Source organism: Molossus molossus, unplaced genomic scaffold (assembly GCF_014108415.1).
Source record: "Molossus molossus isolate mMolMol1 unplaced genomic scaffold, mMolMol1.p scaffold_m16_p_31, whole genome shotgun sequence".
NCBI lineage: Eukaryota > Metazoa > Chordata > Mammalia > Chiroptera > Molossidae > Molossus > Molossus molossus.
Genome location: NW_023425368.1, coordinates 768,261 through 790,155, shown reverse-complemented (window position 1 = coordinate 790,155; position 21,895 = coordinate 768,261). Strand labels below are relative to the sequence as shown.

Below are 21,895 nucleotides of genomic sequence, written 5' to 3'. Positions count from 1 at the left end.
AGCCTGAAACACCGATCAGGAAGAATATATGTACCCCCATGTTCATAGCAGCACTATTTACAGTAGCTAAGATCTGGAAACAGCCCAAGTGTCCACCAGTAGACGAATGGATAAAAAGCTGTGGTACATATACACAATGGAGTACTATGCAGCGGTAAGAAAGAAAGATCTCTTATCCTTTGAGACGACATGGAGGGACCTGGAAAGTATTATCCTAAGTGAAAGAAGCCAAGCAGAAAAAGACAAATACCACATGATCTCACTTATATACGGAATATAATGAACATAACAGTCTGAGGAATACGGTAGACCCAGGCACATGGAAGTAGGGCTCAGACTGACATCCCTCAGAAGAGGGGATGGGGGTGGGGGGGTGGGAAGAGATAAACACAGAACTTACATGCATGTATGCATGACCAATGGACATGGACAACTAAGCCGGGGACGGGGCGGAGGGGGGGTGGGGTGGGGGGTGCCAATGGGGTAAAAAGGTAAAATATCTGTAACAAAAAAATAAATAAAAATTCATAAAATAAAAAAAAAAGAAACCATGAATCAGCGGGAACTCGCCAAAAAGAAGAATCCAGTCAAAGAAACAGAAGAAGGAGCAGGAGGGAACAGACCACACACGCTTCACAGAAGGAAAAGCCGGGAAAACGCGAAAGGCCACCGTCGGCACAGTCGGGCCGTGTGAGCCAGTCGCAGTGGTCCCTTCGCCCCTCTGCATTCATGACACTGAGATGTCGGGGAACGCAAGGCTGCCGAGCGAGGACCCCCCGCCTCCCGCCTGTGCCCACATCACTGGGAGCGGGAAGGTCAACGGCCCTGCGGGACCCTGGATAAACCTCAGAAGATAATGTCGGGACACAGGAAACATCACCGCCAACCAGCCTGCCGACGGGGACTGGACACTGCACGGGACGACGGCGGTGCCCTGGCCAGCGGGGCCTCGTGTCCCTGGGTCCGGTCCCCTTCCTCAGTGAGGGGCAGAAGCCATCGTCCTCCGTTTCTGGGCTTTTTAAAAGAATACGTTTTTATTGATGTTTTAGAGAGGAAGGGAGAGTAAGAGATGGAAACATGGATGAGAGAGAAACATCCATTGGCCGCCTCCTGCACGCCCCCCACTGGGGGTCAAGCCCACGACCTGGGCCTGTGCCCCGACCGGGAATCGAACCAGGACCTCTCAGTCCATGGACGACGCTCTGTCCACTGAGCCACACCGGCCGGGCTGCTTCTCAGCTTTTTAAGTAGAAGAGCCACGGAAGTCCTCCCAGAAGCCCTGGCGAATTCTAAGAGAGAAGAAGAAACAGGCGACGAACTGTCTCGACGGTGCCCCTTGGGACCACCTACTTGAGGTCCACTTTGTGGACCCTCTGCTTTCAAAATCCTGCTCTTTGGCGGAGCACCTCGGGGTGCCGGTGCTCAGGTCGTGTCTCAGCGTCTCTGTCCGTCTCCGAGAACCTGCAGTCATGTCCTTACCTCAGATGGCCCGGTGTGTTCTGTACGTGGGGTGAACAGAGGGTGGTCTCTCTGGAACCCCGCTGGGTTTCTCCGTGGGGAAAGGTGCCCTGTGTCCAGGCGCCCCCGTCAGGCCACGTGGGGAGGCTGAGGCGGGGGGACGACGGGGCCCGTGGCCTGAAGCCCCGGCCGGGCCGGGTTTCGTTGGGAGGCGCTCTCTGTTTCGGGCGCGGGCCTCAGACCTGCGCTGTCTCCCTTCCAGGCAGACGGAGGAGCACTTCCTCCCTCGGATGATCCGGGACCTGACGAAGCAGGTGAGCTCGGGGACAGAACCACGTTCACGCGGCGCGGGGCTGGGGCTGGGGCTGGCGGTGGGCCGCGCTGGGCGGGACCTCCCGTGGCGGCAGCAGGACCACCGCGGGCGGCTCTTGCAGGGAAGCGACAGCAGGGCCTCGGCCCCGGGGCAGCTGTGGGCTACGCGTGTCCCGCGCGTGGCTCGTGGCCGTGGCTCGTGCAGACGGAGGTCCGTGTTCTGCTCGGTCTGAAGCGTAATGCGGGTTTCACGTGGCGTCATGTTCTCCAGGCTCGTCCACGCCGGATCAGAATTCCATTGTTTGGTTGATCCTTTGGTTCTTTGGTTTATCGCCTCCCGCCCCCCACCTGCGCCCCCTCCCTCTGGGTCTGTCCGTCTGTTTCTTCTTCCATGTCTCTGGTTCTGCTTTGACCCGCGGAACGACTTCCGTGAGGTTCTGGGAGGTCCTCAACCTCCACCGGGCCGTTTCTGACCCGGGGACGGGACTGCTTCCTCCTGATGCCACCAGGCACGTAGACAGTGCGTCAGCCTGAGGCGCCTCGGTGACGAGAGCCGTCGCCATTCATGACTGTGACGACGGTGGCCATTTGTGCAGTGGACGCTTCCGAGCGGAGTCCGTGTGCTGCGGCCATGTGGGCTCCGCGGCAGCCCCGAGCACGGCTCCTGGCCGATGGACGTGTGACCGGAGGCCCTTATGGGTCCTCAGGGAGGTGCCAGCTGCCACTGGGCCACCTGGGCTGGGCGTGTTCCACGTTAAGGATACATTAGGGCTAGAAGCCCAGCACGGCCTTCATGCAAGTCTTCTGGGTGACGTCGGGGGTCCTAGGTCGGACGGGGACGGCCAAGGGGTCTCACCTGCTCTTGTCCCTGGCGCAGGAGACTGTGCCCTTTGGGGACGCAGTGCTGGCCACCCGGGACACCTGCATCGGCAGCGAGATCTGCGAGGAGCTCTGGACGCCCCACAGGTCAGCCCGCCCTCCGCGTCACCGAGCCCGTCCCCCAGGGCCGCCGGGGCCCCAGGGATCTGCGAGTGTCCTGGAGCCCCAGCCTTGGGCTGTGGAGACGCCTGGGAGCTGGCAGAGCTGGGGTGGGGGCGGGGTGGCCCAGCAGGCCTCTTCCCGTCCCCGCTCTGCCCGCAGCCCACACATCGACATGGGCCTGGACGGCGTGGAGATTTTCACCAACGCCTCCAGCAGTCACCACGTGCTGCGCAAAGCCCACACCAGGGTGGACCTGGTCACCATGGCCACCACCAAGGTAGGCGTCGGGCGTGGATGCCGGAGCACACGTGCACCCTGGGCCGAGCTCTGTCTCGCCCACGCCGAGTCCCCGGTGCCTAGTGCAGGGCGTGCCCGGGCACGAGAGCCGTGCGGTACTGCTGGTCGTGGCTGGCACCCGGCCAGCAGCCCCCCTCCCCTCCTGGGCTCCTCTTGCCCAGCCTCACTCAACCCTCACGTCCGCCCTGGGAGCAGGTGCCGTGGGGGTCCCTCCCTGGCAGGACACAGGGCACAGGGCGGCCACGCGGCCGCAGGGCTCACACAACCACCGCCCTGTGTCTCGGGACCAGGGATGCGGTCACCGGGAACCGGGCTGTGCCCCTTGCCGTTCCCATTGTGGCGGAGTGCGGGGACCACCCACACATTTGCCACCCTGGTCGGTGACACAGTGGGGGCCGTGTTGTTCGGCCACTCACAGGACAGGTTTGTATCTCGGCTTCGGCCCACGGGGGTCTGTCTTCTCTGCGCCTCTGCGTCCCCTCCTACCGGATGGAGATGCCAGCCCGCCTGTGGGCTGTTGGGAGGGGACATAGATGCGTCCGTGGCACCTGGGGCCCCAGAAGGCTGTGCTCGTCCGTTTCTGCGTTGCAGACACTGGTCCCGAGCTGGTGGGAAGGGGTCTGCGACGGCGGGAGCCGGTGGCCGGCGAGGTGACCCTGCTGCCGGCCTGTCTTCCAGAGCGGCGGGATTTACCTGCTGGCCAACCAGAAGGGCTGTGACGGAGACCGGCTCTACTACGACGGCTGCGCCATGGTCGCCATGAACGGCCGCGTGTTCGCCCAGGGAGCCCAGTTCTCGCTGGACGACGTGGTGAGTGGCCCGCGTGTACGTGTGGGAACAGCGTGCGGTCCCTTTTGAGTCGGGTCCTATCCAGGCTGTTTTCTCCGTCGCCCCACCACCGGGTATCCAGTGCGGGCCCGGGAGTGTCCTGGCCGGCTGGGTCCCTGTCACCTGCATTTACGGGGACGGTCCCCACGCGGCCCACGGCCCACCCGGGACAGGTGAGGCCACAGCTGTCCGTCAGGCCCACCTGTGCACCGCCCGGGAGCAGGACGCGCCCCGCACAGGTCACCCCGAGGTGGCCCCGGGAGCGGGGTGAACCAGCCGTAGCTGTGGCAGGAAGAGGCTTTGCAGTAGCAATTACAGGCGCCCCGGTTCCCCAGGCGTGGACGGGCGGGACCTGAAGGCCCCTCGGGGGTCAGCAGACGGAAAGGTCCTTGTAGAGCGTTGTCACTGTCACCTCCGTTTATGTGACGCCAAAGGGAAAAATGACTGTTGGAGCCCAGCGTGGGCACGAATCCCAGTCGTGCAAACACGGTACCACTGGGCTCTGCTGGTGGGCAGTGTGAGCGCCGAGGCCACGTCCCGGCTCGGACCTCCCGTCCAGGGTGCCGGTGCTCCCTCCCTGCCTTGGGGTCCAGCGCCTTCAGCTCTGGTACTTGGGGGACAAGCGTAGGAAAGGCCAGGTCACAGGGGCCTGAGTTTCCAGGGAGCGGGGCCAGCGTGTCTCACAGGATGATAAAGTCCCCTCTGGTGAGCCCCTGCGTCATCCCTGCGGCTTCACTGCCTTTGGGGTCACATCAGGGACGGCGGAGCCTGGGGTGTCTGTCTGACGCCTTCCGCAGTCGGGGTCATCGGCGTGGAACTGGTTAGGAAACCGACGTTCGGTGTCACGGTGGCCGCGCTCGACGAGGGTTCCGCAGGCTTTTCCTGCCCGGAGGGAGGGAGGGAGGGAGGGCTGGCACCTGGGCACCCTCGTCTCCGCCGTGAGGTCCTCACCGTCCCCCGGCTCTGCTGCCCAGGGGCCAGCGTCCCCAAGGCCCCCTGTTGGTCAGGTTGACGTAACAGACGGGCCTGAAAGGGAAGAGCCAGGTCCTGTGAGTGTCTGTGTCCCCGTCCCAAGAGGGCTGTTTGCTAAAGTCCAGGTTGGTCTGGACAAGACCTGCGGCCGCACGTCAAAGCCGCAGGCCCCTGGGGGCGGAATCGGCTGGCAGGTCGGGGGTGGGGGTCACCCGCACCAGGATCAGCAGGTGTGCAGGTCCCTACAGGAGCTGGGTCCTAGCCAGGCCCCCGAGACAGACGCCCAGGGCTCCCGATCTGTACACGTGATTCTCGAGCACACGAAATCTGACTTCCTTTGCCGCACGCACCTCGGGGGCCTCAAGCCGGAGCACCCTGATGTTGCCCGAGGGGTCAGGGATGGAGATGGTGTCACTGTCCTCAGGCCGAAGGCACTGGGGTCTCATCACCTCCTCTACGACCTGCCCAGGACACAGCCAGAGACCCTGGTGTGGGGTTGTCTCGGCCGCCCTGCCCCTCCCACGCAGACACCCACCCTTCCCAGGCTGGTGCCTCTCCGGGCTGTCGGGCCTCGCGATGGAACCGGCCTCGTCCGGGGAGACCTGGGAGGGGGCCTTCTTCTCGCGCGAACAGCCGCGCCCTCCAGGGTCTGTTCGCTTCCCTGCGGCTCCACACGTCCTTCGCCTTCGTCACGCGAGCGGTGTGGTGGCTTCCGTGGCCCGTCACTTGGGAAATGACGGGAGAACCCAGGATGCCTTAGTCTCTCTCTGACGGGACGTTTGCAGCCGGCGTTAGCCCGGTGCGGACGACGGCAGCTGTGCCCGGCCCGGTGTCCCTCCGTGGTGCCCACACTCGCGTGCCTTGAGATGACGTTCTGGTGATGGAATTTCATGAGGATGTATTTTTATTTCTGTAAAGAAAGGAATCACATTTGCAAATTAAAACCTTGGGTTTTTTCTGCCATGTGTTGCCAGCAGCAGAACCCCCTCCCCCCACCCAGCACACCTCATCTGGGGTCAGAGGCACAGACGCACAGGCAGGCAGCACCTTGGGGCCGGGGCCGGGAGTGGGCTGCAGAGCCCTGGCCCCACCTCTCTGCCGGCCATGCTCTGTGCGGGCTTCACTCTCGGAGTGCCTCTCCTCATGGTCACAGCACGGCTGCAGCAGCTCCAGCGATCCCATCTCCACGTCTCCACACAGCCACCTTCAAAGGCAGAACAGGGGCCCTTGCTTCCATGTGTCTAGAAGCTCAGAAGCCCCCAGAAGATATTTATTGACAGGATATGTCCTGTGCGGTGATGAACAGGGCACAGGGGAGTCTGAATTCAGCAGAGGTTCTAGGGGCAACAGCGGAAGGGCTTTGGGGTGGCAACCATGCCGGCCCTCGCGCTCCCTGGGCCCTTGAGGCCACAGGTCCCCAGTGCCAGCCCCGGAAGCTGTGCCTCATCCGCATGCAATTTGGCACACCTGTTCAAGCGGTCAAGTTGCACGTGTGTGTGGAAATGAGACATTCACACTTTCTCTCTGAAACTCCTCCTCCAGGAAGTCCTCACCGCCACCTTGGATTTGGAGGACGTCAGAAGCTACAGGGCGGAGATGTCGTCACGAAATCTGGCGGTACGTGGACACCCTGGTCGAGTGCTGGCCAAAGACCCGGAGCTCTTGTTTTTTAATGACAGCGTTCGTGAGATGTCTTCCCCGTACCGCACAGTTCACTGAATTAAGCACTTGACTCCGTGGTTTTTAGTGTATTCGTGCACGTGCTACGTCGCCGTCACCACCATCCATGTTAGAACGTTTCAGCACCCCAGAAAGAACCAGGTTCACATCCGCCAGCCCCCGGCAACCACCAGCCAGCTTCCTGTCTCCGTGGACCGGGCTGTGCTGACCACATGTGGTCGGTCTGCTGGGACCGGCTCCTCACTGAGCATAGTGTTCTCGTGGTTTGTCCACACTGTAGCCTGTGCCGGGGCTGCGTTCCTTTTGGAGGCCGAGTAATATTCCACTGCGTGGGTGGACCACATTGTGCTTGTCCACGGATGGACACGTGGGCTGTGTCCACTTTTTGTCCACAACGCGTGTGCTGTGGTGCATGCGCACCCCGGTTTGGTGTGTACACTGTTCCCACTGAGCACGGACCGGCAGTGGAACGGCTGGTCACGTGGTCATTCTACGCTGTAAACTTCGGAGGAGCTGCCGACTGTCCATCTGGTCTGGCATTCCCGCCGGGGTCTTTCCGATCGTAGCCGTCCTGGTGGGTGGGAGAGGTCCCGCTGAGGGGCTGACGTGGGGGTCCCACTGGCCGACAGTTCTCTGGGCCCATGTCGGGACCCTGCGAGGGCTTGGTGCCGACCTCATCCTCCGTCCACAGGCCAGCCGGGCGAGCCCCTACCCCCGCGTGAAGGTGGACTTTGCCCTCTCTCACCACGAGGACCTGCTGGAGCCGCTGTCCGAGCCCGTGGAGTGGAAATACCACAGTACCAGCGAGGAGATCAGGTGGGCGGCCTTCCCCCGGCGGGGGCCCGGGGGCCACACCCTCCACCCACACTGTCGTGGTCTGCTCTGCGCTGGGGCCACGCGGAGCCGACGCCGTGGCTTCCAGGACTGGCAGGGGAGCCACTTAGGAGGTGGCTGCGTGTCGTGGGCTGAGGACGTGGGCCTGGTGCCACCCCCAGCTCTGACGCTGTCCCCTCCCCCTGCATCCTGGTGTCCCCCTTTCAAAGTGGGACCAGTGGCAGGACCCGCCTGCCAGGGCTATGTTTTTTAAGTCCTCATCTGATGGTGTTTTCCTTTTATCTTCAGGTAGAGTTGGGGGTAGGAGGAGAGAGAAACATCGATGTGAAAGGGACAACACATCGAGTGGTTGCCACCCACACGACCCCAACCGGGCCGGGGACACACTGCAACCGAGGTACGTGCCCTTCGCGGAAATCGAACCCGGGACTCTCTGGTCCGCGGGCCAACGCCTAACCACTGAGCCAAACCGGCCAGGGCTGTTTTTTAAAATGCATCAGTTTGCCCTGGCCGGTTTGGCTCAGCGGTTAGAGCGTTGGCCTGCGGTCCAGAGAGCCCCGGGTTCGGTTCCCGCGAAGGGCACGTACCTCGGTTGCAGTGTGTCCCCGGCCCGGTTGGAGTCGTGTGGGTGGCAGCCAGTCGATGTGTCTCTCTCACATCGATGTCTCTCTCTCTCCCTCTCCCTTCCACTCTATCTGAACAAAAAAATGGAAAAATGTCCTCAGGTGAGGATAAAAATAAATAAATAAGTAAGATGCGTCAGTCTAGTGAGATGCTGAAACAGACTGGCACCTGGTCCACTGGCCACCCTCACGGGCTCTGCTTCCCCTGGCACCTGCCCCGGTGAGCTGTGGGCCAGGTCGGCGGCTCCCAAACCTAACCCTTCCCATTGCTCCCCAGCCTCGGGCCCGCTTGCTGGCTCTGGGATTTTTTACGACGAAGCCAACAGGTAAGACGTCGGGTCTCCCCGGCAGACTGGCGCCTTCTCCCTGGTCTGCGCGGACTCTGGAGCGCGCCAGGGTTTTGTTTGCTAAACGCAGGCCGCCGCCGCGGCGTTTCTGCACTCGGCTCCGTCCGGGCGCGGTCTGCACCGGGCAGGGCCCGCAGGGCCCCGAGGTTCGTGTGGCCAGGGTCGGGCTCCTGTCTGCTGACAGTCGGTTACCAGACACCCTGTCCGGGGGTTAGCGTGTCTCATACCCACGAGGTCAGCCTTGGCGCCCTCCAGTGGAAGGCCTCTGCCCTCTGGAAACCCACAGTGGGGTGTGCAGGCACCTTCTCCCTCCCCCGTGAGAGCGCGGGTGCCCCCGTCATCGCCATGGGTGCTCGTCCAGGTTCGCGGGTGGGTGGGGCTGAGCTGGGGTGCACCCGTCTCTGAGGTGTGCTCATAGCTGCGCTGGGTTGGCTCGTTCCAGGCCGGGTTTTTCCTGCCCCTGAGCGGCGGGGTGGACAGCGCGGCCACCGCCTGCCTCGTCTATTCCATGTGCCGCCAGGTCTGCGAGGCCGTGAAGACGGGAAGTAAGTGACGTCTGTGGGGGGCGGGGGAGCTCTGGGGGCCGGCGCTCGCTGCCTGTGGAGGAGCAGAGGGAAGGCCAGGCCGTGGGCGTCGTGGGTGGAGGAGGCTCTGCAGGTGTGCTCAGATGTCCTGCATCCTCCCGGGGCCTGGGCCTGGGGCAGCAAGGCCACTAAAGTCCCTGCCCGGGCTCTGGGCCAGGGGCTGTGTTCACGGCACACGGTTCACAGCCATCTGTGTGTCTGTCTCTCGTCACTGTGGCCCGGGACAAGGCACAGGCTTCGGGGCCGGGCAACCCGACTGCGCGTCCTCCCCTGGCCCGCCTTGGCACTGACCGAGCCCTCCGGGGTGCAGCCAGACCCCACGGGGCGACGCTCCTCCCGTGACGAGGTGCTGGGGGCGGGGCAGGGACTGGGCTCCGGGGCCCACGCGCAGCAAGCGGCTGCCCCCTCCGTGCTGTGGTTTTCAGATCAGGAGGTGCTGGCCGACGTCCGGGCCGTCGTGAGCCAGGCCAGCTACACCCCCCAGGACCCGAGGGAGCTCTGTGGACGCCTCCTGACCACCTGCTACATGGCCAGCGAGAACTCCTCCCAGGACACGAGCGACCGGGCCCGAGAGCTGGCGCAGCAGATCGGGAGGTGCTCAGCGTGCATCGAGGAGTCAGGCGGGTTTGGGGGAGCCTATGCACCAGTTGGGCCCCGAATCCCAGCTGTCTGGTTTCCGCCCTCCTTCCCGTCCTGTGTCCCAGGGTCACGCCCCGCCGGCCCTCTCCACCCCGCGGTCGTGGCTGAAGAAGGGGGACGGCGAGGGCCTTTCTCGGGGCCCCGCTCACGCTGCCTCCTCAGGAAGAGCGAGGAGCTGCCCCGTTCGCCCAGCTCAGCTCAGAGCCGTCCCCAAGTCCCACTAATGAGCCTGGACCTGAAGCCCGGGTGCAGGGACCCACGCAGCTGGAGCACACCCGTGCTCACGCTGGTCACACAGCCGAAGGCGGGTCAGCCCGCGTGGCCGTCGGCAGGCTGGGCACACCGGGGGTCCGTCCACGCAGTGCGATGTTTATGACTCGGTCTTAGAGACGAAGGCAACCCTGATGCCTGCAAGGTGGACGGGCCCGAGGACGTGTGCTGAGTGACTAAGCCAGACACAGAGGGACACGTCGTGTGACCCCACGTCCGAAATGCCCAGCGTGGGCAGGTCCATAGAGACAGAAAGTGGATTGGTGGTTTCAGGGACTGAAGAGGAGATTGGGGAGGGACAGCGGGTGGGTCCAGGGTCTCCTTTGGGGGTGATGGAAAGTTCTGGAACTGGACAGGCGGTTGCACGCATTGTGGGCGCACTGGGACCGGTTAAAGCGGCGGTTTGCGCTGCGTGCGCCTCACCCCTGCCCGCCCCGCCTGCCCCTCACACCCTCCCGCCCTCCTGCAGCCACCACATCGGCCTCGGCATCGACCCCGCCGTGAAGGCCGTCGTGGGCATCTTCAGCCTGGTGACGGGGAAAAGGCCCCTGTTTGCGGTTCACGGAGGAAGCAGCCGGGAGAACCTGGCCCTGCAGAACGTGCAGGTGGGCCTCCCAGCCCGGCCACGGCCACTGTGTGGGCAGCAGGGACCCGGGACGGGAGGGTGGGCTGACCCTGCGGCCTCCCGGACAAGGCTCAGGGGTGCGTGTGGGCAAGAGCAAGGGCGTCTGCGGGGGTGCGGGCGTAACGGGGTTTGAAAGTTTGTGAGAAGGGGCTGTGAGTGTGTGGATTGTGAGCATGTGTGTGCACGTGTGTGCATTAGAGTGTGGGTGAGTGTACGTGTGCAGTGTGTGCACGGCATGTGTGCGGTGTGTGTGGGTGAGCACGGCATGTGCGTGCGGTGTGTGTGAGCACGGCATGCGTGCGGTGTGTGTGAGTGAGCACGGCACGCGTGCGGTGTGTGTGAGTGAGCACAGCATGTGTGCGGTGTATGTGAGCACGGCATGTGTGCGGTGTGTGTGGGTGATCACGGCATGCGTGTGTGGTGTGTGTGGGTGAGCACGGCATGCGTGTGTGGTGTGTGTGGGTGAGCACGGCATGCGTGTGCGGTGTGTGTGGGTGAGCACGGCATGCGTGCGGTGTGTGTGGGTGAGCACGGCATGCGTGTGCGGTTGTGTGAGTGAGCACTCATGCGTGTGCGGTGTGTGTGAGTGAGCACGCATGCGGGTGCGGTGTGAGTGTGCACCGTGTGCGTGAATGTTCTCTGCTTCTTCGGTGTGGGTTCACTGCCCCCTTAGGGCTGCTTCAGGGAAGCTGGTGCTGGTCGGCTGGTGGAGACAGAGGGCCCCGGGCTCCAGCTGCTTGGAGCTGCCCCCTCTCTGTCGCCCTTCTGCTGGACGTGGGTGGCCTCCCCTCCTCCAGAACCACCAATGACACAGGGTGTGGGACTGGGTGTCAAGATTTCTCCCAGTGCGTCAGCAGCCCAGCCCCCCCCCACACCCGGCCCGGCTCTGGGCCCCCCAGTCCTGGTCTCGGCCAGCGCTGAGCACGGGCGCCGCGGAGGCAGCTCGGTCTTCTCTGGACACGGGGGCCGAACGCCTCTGACCCTGCTGTTCCGGGGCCGCCTGGGCAGAGCCTGTCTCTCGAGCTGCGACTGGACCGTGATGCCAACTCACGCGTCCCCCACGCCTGTGCCCTGCGCAGGGTGACGTTTCCCCCTTGTCGTCCAGGCTCGACTGAGGATGGTCATCGCCTATCTCTTCGCTCAGCTGAGCCTCTGGTCTCGGGGTGCTCCAGGTGGACTTCTGGTGCTGGGATCGGCCAACGTGGACGAGAGGTGTGTGTCCGGCGGGTGCGGGGAGGGGTCCTGAGCACCTCAGATCTCGGGGGTGAGTGCTCCTCCAGGCAGTGTGTCCGTAGCATCTGCCGCTGCTGTGCGGTGCACCGGGGGCGTCACGTCACCCCGGGTTGCTCAGGGCACAGCATGGTCTCCGGCACCTCGCAGGGCCCCGAGGGTGGAGGCTGCCGCCCCTCCCCCGCTCCCGTTCCTCCTTCACGCTGGACGCGGACTCGTCTTCCCACCCACCTCGCACGGGAGGCCCATCTCCTCCTCCAGTGCGGATCCCACGCCGCTCGGGGCCTTTCTCCGCACCCAGTTTTCACTCCAAACCAGGCCCCTTCTGTGTTGGGACTGAACACACGGTCTCCATCATGTTGATCCCAGGTTGAAAAGAAATTCAGGGCTTCCAGATAAATCCCAGCAGACCTGCAAGCCCACAGAGGAGGGTGCAGGGTGCAAGGTGGAGGGTGCAGGGTGCAGGGTGGAGGGTGCAGGGTGCAGGGTGCAGGGTGGGCGAGCTCCGGCCCCGCCCTGGTGTCCGCAGTCCCGGCCCCGCAGCTGTTCTGGTTGCTGCTCCTGGTCACTCCCCGTCACTGAGGACGTGCAGAGCCTGTGTGTCGTCATTGGTCCTGCTGTCAGTTTGTGCGCCAGTCTGTCCACCCATTCATCTCTCCATCCGTTTGTCCACCATCTGTCCTTCAGTCCATCCGCCATCCACCACTCCACCCACCCAGTATCCACCCTCCACCCACCTAGTATCCACCCTCTACCCACCCACCCACCATCCACCCATCTATCCACCCACCATCTCCCTACCCATAGTACAGCTGCTTACTCTTTCTGCATCCTTGCGTGTCTACTGGCAGATTCTCTCTCAGATATTTGCAGGGTTGGATTTTATTTTACTTTCTTTTTTTTCTTTTCTTTCTTATCTTTATTGTTGAATGTATTACAGATGTTCCTCATTTTCCCCCCATTGACCCCCTCCTACCCACTCCCGCCTCCTGCCTTTTCCCACACTGTTGTCTGTGTCCATTGGTTATGCATATAAGTTCTTTGGTTTATTTCTTCCCACCCCCCAACCCCCTTCTCTTTGAGGTTTGTCAGTCTAGCATCCACTTTGTTCTTAATCCCTTCACCTTTCTCACCCTTCTCCCAACCCCCTCCCATCTGGCAACCAACAAAATCTTCTCTGTATCTATGAGAAAGTTTCTGTTCTGCCTGTTCATTTTGTTTGTAGATTCAGTTCTTGATAGATATGTATTCATTGCCATTTTGTTTGTTCATATATTTTATCTTTTTCTTCAAAAAGACCCTTCAACATTTCATATAACAATGGTTTGGTGGTAATGAACTTCTTTAACTTTTTCTTGTCTGGGAAAGGCTTTATATGGCCATCGATTCTAAATGACAGCTTTGCAGGATAGAGTAACCTTGGTTGTAGGTTCTTGCTTTTCATCACTCTGAATATTTCTTGCCACTCCCTTCTGGCCTGCAAAGTTTCTTTTGAGAAATCAGCTGACAGCCTAATGGGAACTCCCTTATAGGTAACTAGCTGCCTTTCTCTCGCTGCTTTAAAGATTCTCTCTTTGTCTTGAACCTTTTGCATTTTGATGATGATGTGTCTTGGTGTGGGCCTCTTGGGGTTCATCTTGTTTGGGACTCTCTGTGCTTCCTGGACTTGTATGTCTGTTTCCTTCACCAAGTTAGGGAAATTTTCTGCCATTATTGTTTCAAATAGGTTTTCAATTTCTTGTTCTCTCTCTTCTCCTTCTGGCACCCCAAGATGCGAATGTTGGCACGCTTGAAGTTGTCCCAGAGGCTCCTTACACTATCCTCATTTTTTGGATTCTTTTTTCTTTTTGCTGTTCTAATTGGGCGTTTTTTGCTTCCTTATATTCCAAATCGATGGTTTGCTTCTTGGCTTTACCTACTCAACTATTGTATCTGTATAAATTATTCTTTATTTCAGTTAGTGCCTCCTTCATTTCTGACTGTGCCTCCTTCATTTCTGACTGGTCCTTTTTTATGCTCTTGAGGCCCTCCCTAAGTTTGCTGAGGTTCTCACTGAGTTCATTGAGCATCCTGATAAGCAGTATTTTGAACTCAGCATCTGTTAGGTTGCTTATCTCCATTTCGCTTCGTTCTTTTCCTGGGGTTTTGTTCTGTTCTTTCATTTGGGACCTGTTTCTTTGTCTCCTCATTTTGGCTGCCTCCCTGTGTTTGTTTCTGTGTATTACTTAACGAGGGGTATGGGGCTATCTGAGACCAGATGCTGCTTGTTTGAAAGAATTTAGGAAAAACCTGAAGCAGGATCCAAGACAGACCAGTCCTATGGTTAAGCAAGTGGCAACAGCTTGGGTGGGCCTGAAAGTTGGGTGGGGTGGGGGGGCTCAGGGAGTCAGCCGGGCGGGGCTACCAGTGTGAGCCAGGTTGCTGGAGTCCCAGATATGGTGACTGTCTGCCGCCCCCGGGAAGGGCTCACCAAAGGAACAAGGGCCTCTTACAGCACGTCTGTCCTGGAGAAAGCCCCCTCTCCAGCCCTCGCTCCAGTGCCAAACAGCTCAGTTCTTCCCTGTATGTCTCTGGCGCCCCTCGAGCTGCCTCCCCTCCAAGCTTAGAGGGAGAGAGTCTGATAAGTCCGTGCGCGGTCCCTTTAAGGAGCTGCCTGGGGCTCCAGCCGCCTCAGCCTCCCTGAGCCTCAGTTCCCGCTGGTTTTTCCAGCCAGAAGTGATGGGGATTCTCTTCCTGGCACTGGAACCCTGAGCGGGGCACCTGGTGTGGGACGGGGACCCCTCAGTCCTCAGGGAGGACCTTGCCAGCCCAGGTGGCCTCCTGATTTTTATCTGCCACCCGTGGGTGTGGGACCAGCCCCTCCGCCTCCGCCCCTCCTACCAGTCTCGAGGTGGCTGCTGCTCTGATTCCGTAGCTGTAGGACTTCCATCCAGCTGGATTTCAGGCGGTTGTGAATGATGGTTGTGCTGTAGTTTAGTTGTAACTTTGATGTGGTTGTAGGAGGACGCGATGCCGCATTTACCTACCTGCCATCTAGACTGGAAGTCCCCTATTTTACTCTCTAAGCACGACCACGTGGTGTCAGCACCCTGAAGCTGGGACGCCCTCGCCCTCCCCTTGCGCGTTTCATTGGCGCTCGGCTCCCCTCCCGCTGCCCCCCCCCACTGTGAGCCGGACCTTCAGGAGGGGCGATGGCTGGCGTCACCGAGCCCTGACGCAGTTCAGAATAGGGGTGTATGTTTGGGGTTCTTTCGTGCACGTGGACGAACGAGAATTTCGTGTGTTGCGTAGTTACGTTATTGTAACGTTTCCCCTCACAACCCTAGTCCAGTGTTTTCTGGTATTTAATGTCTTAGCGAACGTGTTTCTCGGGGTGGGGGGTGCTCAGAAATGCTGGGCGTCGGTTCAGGGGGATTTACGGCACCTGCTGAGGGCTCCCTCGTTTCTCTTTGCCGCTGAGCCCGCTGTGGCCACACACGCCTCCTTCCGCCGCTGTCGCCCTCTGTCCCGTCTGTGGGGCTGGGTGGGTCCGTCTCACTCGCCACCGTCTCTTCTTTTCCTTGACGTTTCGGGGTAGAACCCCCAGGTTATAACTCTCCGTCGCGTTGATTCTTTCATTTTGTGCGTAGCCTCTGTGTCTGGGGTGACCGCCTGGAATGCCGTTGTCTGGCCCGGCGGTAAATGTGGGGGGGTGTGTTCATCTGTTTTGTTCCATTTTTCCTTACTCCTCCCTCGAGGATGTTTCCACGGATATTCAGAGAGCGGGGGTGTTCGTCTGTTTTGTTCCATTTTTCCTTACTCCTCACCGAGGATGTTTCCACGGATATTCAGAGAGAGCGGAAGGAAGGAAGGAAGGGAGAGAGAGACGCACTGACTGCTGCCTCCCGCTTCACCCTGACCGGGGACGGGTATCGAACCTGCACCCGAGGTGCGTGCCCTTGACCAGGAGTCGAGCCCACTGCCCTTTGGACCATAGGGTTGCACGTTCGGTTCTCAGTGAGGCCCTACCTGGTTGCAGGTGCAGTCACTGGCCCGGGGCGGGTCACGAGAGAGGCAGCAGTTGATGTGTGCCTCACACGTCAGTGTCTCTCTCTCCCTCGCCCTCCCGTCTGCTCTCCGGGAACCGATGGGAAACACCTCGGGCGAGGAGTCACACGCACCAGAAACGTCTCCAGTCTGTCTTCCTTTGGGTGCGTTGGGTTCCAGTTTGCTCGAGGGACACACAGATGGGAGCAGCCCCACGGACAGGTGCCCCGCGCTGTGAATGGGACAGGAAGGCCGTGCCCGTCCCCCTAGCGGAGCACACAGATCACGCCGGACATGCCCCGGTGCTCGCGACACCGTCGCCCGAGAGCGAGAGAGCAGGGAAAGGGAGCGTGGGTGTCGATGGGAAGCAGGGTGCCGGGGAGGCCCGGGGCGTGTTCGTGTATGACGGTCTGTGGGGGTGGGGAGGGGGAGACACCGCTCAGGCAGCCTGTGCAAAGGCCCTGAGGTGGGAGCCTCCCTCTCTCAGGGCGACGTCCTCAGAGCAGCCACGGCAAGTGGTGCTGGCCGGACAGGGCCTTTCAGCTCCGGGACGGAGGGTTCCAGGTGGGGAAGGAGCCGCCTCGGATGCAGCCTTGAGTGTGAGCCGGGGGTGGGGTGGGGGGCAGAAATGCGCCTCGCGAGACAGGCAGCCAGACCCTAGGCCGTGTGCGGGAAGGGCCCCACTGAGGAGATTCAGACAGCCCAGTGTGCCGGTCAGGACGGGCCTTGGAGGTGGGGTGGAGACCTGCAGTTGTCCCGGTGAGAGACCACGGGGCCTGCACGGAGGAGGTGGCCGTGGCCGTGGCCGCCACGAGAAATGCCCACGTCGGGCCTCAGCAGCACAAAGCGGTCTCCTGGGTCCTCCTGGGTGCAGGGCGTTTGTTCCTGGCCGCTCCGTTCCGGACGCCCGCATTCCTGTGCTGGTGGCCCTCCCTCCACCTCAGAGCATCTCTGGGCCTGTCCGCTGTGGGCACAGCTCCTCTGACCTCCCCCCATCCCCCGCCGATCCCTGTTCCCTGGGGTTGCACTTAGGGCGCACCCAGGGATGCAGGGTCAAGTCCTCACCTCCACGGGGCCAGCTCATGTCCTCAGGGGTGCCAGGGATGAGGATGTGGGCATCTTCGGGGTACTCTTCTGACTCTCTAGACGGCATTGAGGAGCTGGCCCTGCTGCTGGGGCTCAGCCCCCCATGTGCACAGAGGCTCTGTCCTCCACCCCAGGGTAGGGTGCCCCCCGCAGGGGCTGAGGCCCCCAAACCTGGCTCCGGCCAGCCAGGCCCTGGGTCCTCTCTCGGCAGCTCTGCCCCTTCACAGTCCGTCCAGGCCGACCGGACGGCCCCCGACCTGCCGAGCTCTGGCTCCCCGGGCCCCGGGGGAAGGAGTCGGGGACGCCAGGCCCCAGCTGGCGGCATCGGCAGCCCCTGGGGTCGGCCACAGGGACGCGTTCTCTCCGCCGCAGCCTCCTGGGCTATCTGACCAAGTACGACTGCTCCAGCGCGGACATCAACCCCATCGGCGGGATCAGCAAGACGGACCTGCGGGCCTTCATCCAGTTCTGCGTCGAGCGCTTCCAGCTCCCCGCCCTGCAGCGGTGAGCACCCCAGAGCCCGGTGCGGCCCTGAGCCCCGTGCCCGGCCCAGCCGGCCCGAGACACCCTCGCCCGCTCGGCTACCACCCCAGCTCCCTGCCCCCTGATGATCAGTCTCCCCTTCCGCCTGCGCTTGAGAATCTCAGGACCAGGACCCCCTGGCCCTGCTCCTGCTCCCCAGCCCCTGGGCCCGGCCACACCAGGCAGCCGCCACCTGCCTCCCCCGCCCCCTCCCCCGCCATCCAGGCAGGAGGTCTGATGCAGGTTCTGTCTCGTGCCTCAGAGACCCTGGTGCCAGGAGCACCTGTGGGCGTCACTGGGGCCCGGCTCCGTGACTGACTGTGCGATCTCTCCACAGCATCCTGGCCGCGCCGGCCACCGCGGAGCTGGAGCCCTTGGCCGACGGACAGGTGTCCCAGACTGACGAGGTAACGGCGGCGCTGTCACCGTGCTTCTGCCCTGGGTCCCCGCCCCTGGGTCCCGGTCCCCGTCCCCCCAGGAAGGGGTCGGCCGTCCCGGCACGGACTCTGCCACCCTTCGCCGCAGGAAGACATGGGGATGACGTACGCGGAGCTCTCGGTCTACGGGACGCTCCGGAAGGTGGCCAAGACCGGGCCCTACAGCATGTTCTGCAAACTGCTGCACCTGTGGAGAGACCTCTGCAGCCCTCGGCAGGTACCCGGGCACGTCGCCGGGCAGAGGCGGCCTGGGCTTGCAGGGCGAGTCCGGCGGGCGTGACCTTCAGACCCACACGCTGCCTCCGCCCAGTTCCCAGCCGTCCCCAGCTCAGGCCTCGGCACCCCACAGCCAGCGCCCACGCCCTTCCCGTGCAGGCAGAGCGCAGCCGCTCTCCCTCCTCGTCAGGCTTGGTGGGGCTGCGGCCTGCAGAGCTGGGCCCCGGAGAACCGCCCGGAAGCCGAGGCGGTAGATGCTTCCGGGACCCCGCTCAGGTCTCCTGGGTGCTGGTGTCAGAATCCACACGGTTTGTGCTCAGCCCGCCGCCCCGGCCCGAGCGCTGGCATTTGTCCGTCCCACGTCCAGGGACCTTCCGATGCCGCGGGGACGCTCGGCTGGCGCAGCGCAGGTGACTCAGGCCTGGTGCCTTCCCCGCCCGCCAGGTGGCTGACAAGGTGAAGCAGTTCTTCTCCAAGTACTCCCTGAACCGGCACAAGACGACCACGCTCACGCCCGGGTACCACGCCGAGCGCTACAGCCCCGACGACAACCGCTTCGACCTGCGGCCCTTTCTCTACCGCGCCGGCTGGCCCTGGCAGTTCCGCTGCATAGAAAACCAGGTACACGGCAGAGCGCTGCCCCCAGTGCCCGGCCCGGAGCCCCGGCGGCTCGGGGCGTTGGCAGCTGAGAGGGGCGGACCCGATGGTGTGTTTACCGTCCTGGTCCCCGCAGAGCAGAGTTGGGCGTGGGCGGTCCAGGCTGTGCAGTGTCTACGGGGGTCGCGCACCCCACATGAGCAGCCGTCCCCCGTGGTGTGAGTTCAGTGCCAGTCCCTGTCCTAGACGGACAGCTGGACAGGCGGACGGCTGCACGGCTGCTAACCTCCCTGTGCCCGTCCTTTTCCCAGATAATTAATAACAGAACCCAGGGAGGGTTAATAAAACCAATGGTATTTATTTTTGATATTTTAGAGAGAGAGGAAAGGAGAGAGAGAGAGAAACACCCATGGGTGAGAGAAACATCAGTTGGCTGCCTCCTGCACGCCCCCTACTGGGGATTGTGCCCACAACCCGGGCATGTGCCCTGACCGGGAATCGAACCCAGACCCCTCAGTCCCTGGGACGACAGTCCACTGGCACACTGGCCGGGCAATAAAACCAATTTTAAAGCAGGTAAGGGCCCTGGCTGGGTGGCTCCGTAAGTTGGAGCGTCCTCCCATAAGGCATAAGGTGGCGGGTCCCATCCCGGTCAGGGCGCGTACCCGGGCCGCGGGTCCATCCCAGTCAGGGCGCGTACCCGGGCCGCGGGCCCCGTTCCCGGTCAGGGCGCGTACTCGGGCCGCGGGCCCCGTTCCCGGTCAGGGCGCGTACCCGGGCTGTGGGTTCCATACCCTCTCTGGGTGCATGTGGGAGACAACCCATCGATGTTTCTTTCTCTCTTTCTAAAATTAAAAGAAAATAATCTCACAGGATCATTCAAAACCAGGTATAGGCCGACCCCCTTCCCTTCCCTCCATAGACCCCGGTCAGCTGCCCCCACGCGTGTGACAGTCTGATGGAGGAGACAGGTGGCTGAGAGGGAGACAGGAGCCCTTCAACCTGGTCAGCTGTGGGGAGGGCACCCTGAGCTGGACAGCACGGGCGGGGGGAGCCCACTCTGACTTCTGAGGGGCAATGGGTAAACTGAGGCTGCAACCAGGTCACACTGCGCTGAGGGCGGTGGCTCTTGGGGGGGGTGCTGCCCCCAGGGGACATCCGGCCACCTCTGGAGATGTGTCTGGGGACCTGAACCAGGGCAGAGTGTGTGCTGCTGGGCACCTGGTGGGCAGCTCGGGGATCCCCCTAAGGTCCCACAGTGATGCCCAGGACACCCCTCCCCCGGCTCCCACTTAGTGAGAGGCAGGTTGGTCCCCACCTGGATGGGCCCAGCCGGGGTCCCCCCAGATCAGGAGGTGGGCAAAGGCGGAGACCTGAGCAGCCACGCTGGGTGGGCAGCATCACCAGCAGTGTCTCCGCCCCACAGTGGCCACGGGCGTGTGGCCTGTCCGTGCACGTGGTGTGTCCGGCTTCTCAGTGTGCGGTCGCCCTGGGACGCTCGTTCTCACGGGCCCCTCCTGCTAGGTTCTGCAGCTGGAGAGGAGGGAGCGGCAGGACGTGGACGGCGTGGACTGACGGGCCTGCGTGGAGGGCCCATGTGACCTCAGCCTTGCTGGTGACCTTGAGCGGAGCTGTGCCCTCTCTGCCCTGAGCCCGCAGCGTGTCCACACATCTTGTTCCACGTTTCAAGGGAGAGGGACCTTTCTGTTCCTTAGAAGAGGGTTGGAATAAAGAGAGTGTGATTTTAACTGTCTTGACGTAAGCGCCTTGCCTGCCTGTCTGTGGGCTCCTGTGTGTCCTCGAGGCCCGTGGGGACCAGGCTCGGGGTGGGGGGTGCCTCTCCTGGCCCCTCCCCCACCCTCGCTGTCTCTGTCCTGCTGCAGGGTGGCCTGTCCTCCGTCCCTGCCTCTGCCCCTGTGACTCCTCACGGCCCCTCTGACTGGCTCCTCTTCGCAGCCATAGACTGGACGAGCCCCAGACCCACCTCGGTCCTGCTGCCCTTTGGCGCTCTGACCAGACGCTCCGCCACGCCGTGAGGGACGCACCTGGACACCCGGCCCCTCGCCGAACCCCTCCACCTGGCCGACACCTGGCTCTCGCAGCCTCTGGGGCAGCCCTGGGTCTGGGATTCTCTGACCGGTCAGAGCACAGACCTAGGCTTCAGGGTGTGTCCCTGGTCAGCGTGTGTGCGTCACATGGATGTTCCTCGCTCTGGAATAAAATAATAAAACAGCTGCACAGGAGCGGCCGATGAGGGGAACGTCGCAGAGAACACACACGGACTCCGGGGCCACCAGCAGAACAGCAGCCACAGCCGAACACCCGGCCCTCAGAGCCTCTGTCCCCGGCCCTGCACTGCCCCCCAGGGCCCCTCCTCCCAACCCAACATGTGGGCTCCGGTCTGACCCAGACCAACCAGATGTCCCCTGGCTGTCATCCTGCCAGACCCGGAGGCCAGCCTCCAGCAGGTCACCAGCCCTGCAGGCTCTAGGGCCCCGCTGCCTGTCCGGGTGCCCTGTGAGTGGCCCCACCATTCAGGCCGGACTTTGCCACCCTCCTGCCCAGTGACAGAGGCTCTCGGGGCGCAGACGGTCCCGCTGAGCACCGGGCTCGGGAGGACGCAGCAAAGGGCAGGGCAGGGTGGGGCTCAGGCAGAAGGACAGCCTGGGGAGAGGCCACAGGCCACAGACAGCACGACCCAGGCCTTGACCTCCACAGAGACCACCTGTCACCCAGCACAGCCTCAGCCCCTCCCATCAGGACAGCGCACGGGCCGTCCCGCGGACCCGCTCCAGGGGCATCACCCGCAGGACAGACAACTTTCTTCTCAATTTATTACTTGACATTGTATTTTTTATTTGTTTACTTATTTTCCATTACAGCTGACTTCACCGGTGCATGCGTTTCTGGAGTACAACACAGTGATTAAATAGTCATACAGAGTGACCACCCGATGAGTGTGCCCCCCTCAGACGCCACGCCCTGACACACGCCCCGCGTGGACATAACATCCCGTGACCGCCTGGTGACTGCCATGTGCGCCTCTGCGTCCCTCCCCCGTTCTTACCATCCCCCCCTACCGGGCATCATCAGGGTGTCTCCCCATCTGTGAGCCTATTTCTGTTTGGTCTGTTCATTTATCTAGTATTTTCTTAGATCCCACATATACGTGGAATCATATTATCTAGTCAAAAATGGGCAGAGGACCTGAATACACATTTCTCCAAAGAGGACGTACCGATGGCCTGTAGACATGTGAGGAGAGGCTCAAGGTCACCAACCCTCAGAGATGAAATGTCAACCACAGTGAGCTGGGACATCACACCTGTCA

General features: G+C 62.2%; 1 protein-coding gene across 1 annotated transcript in view; it reads left to right on the top strand.

The window, feature by feature from the left end:
* The window catches only part of NADSYN1 (NAD synthetase 1), a 35,765-nt gene extending 15,455 nt beyond the window's left edge, over positions 1–20,310 (top strand). Inside the window, exons 6-21 of the mRNA XM_036281167.1 lie at positions 1,721–1,772; positions 2,648–2,736; positions 2,911–3,028; positions 3,727–3,858; positions 6,391–6,465; positions 7,220–7,344; positions 8,263–8,311; positions 8,775–8,877; positions 9,342–9,510; positions 10,295–10,430; positions 11,556–11,662; positions 17,165–17,296; positions 17,652–17,721; positions 17,840–17,968; positions 18,412–18,588; positions 20,089–20,310. Coding sequence (XP_036137060.1) covers positions 1,721–1,772; positions 2,648–2,736; positions 2,911–3,028; positions 3,727–3,858; positions 6,391–6,465; positions 7,220–7,344; positions 8,263–8,311; positions 8,775–8,877; positions 9,342–9,510; positions 10,295–10,430; positions 11,556–11,662; positions 17,165–17,296; positions 17,652–17,721; positions 17,840–17,968; positions 18,412–18,588; positions 20,089–20,139 — 1,714 coding nt within the window. The 3' untranslated portion in view covers positions 20,140–20,310. The remainder of the gene's footprint in view (positions 1–1,720; positions 1,773–2,647; positions 2,737–2,910; positions 3,029–3,726; positions 3,859–6,390; positions 6,466–7,219; positions 7,345–8,262; positions 8,312–8,774; positions 8,878–9,341; positions 9,511–10,294; positions 10,431–11,555; positions 11,663–17,164; positions 17,297–17,651; positions 17,722–17,839; positions 17,969–18,411; positions 18,589–20,088) is intronic.
* Positions 20,311–21,895: the final 1,585 nt, after the last annotated feature.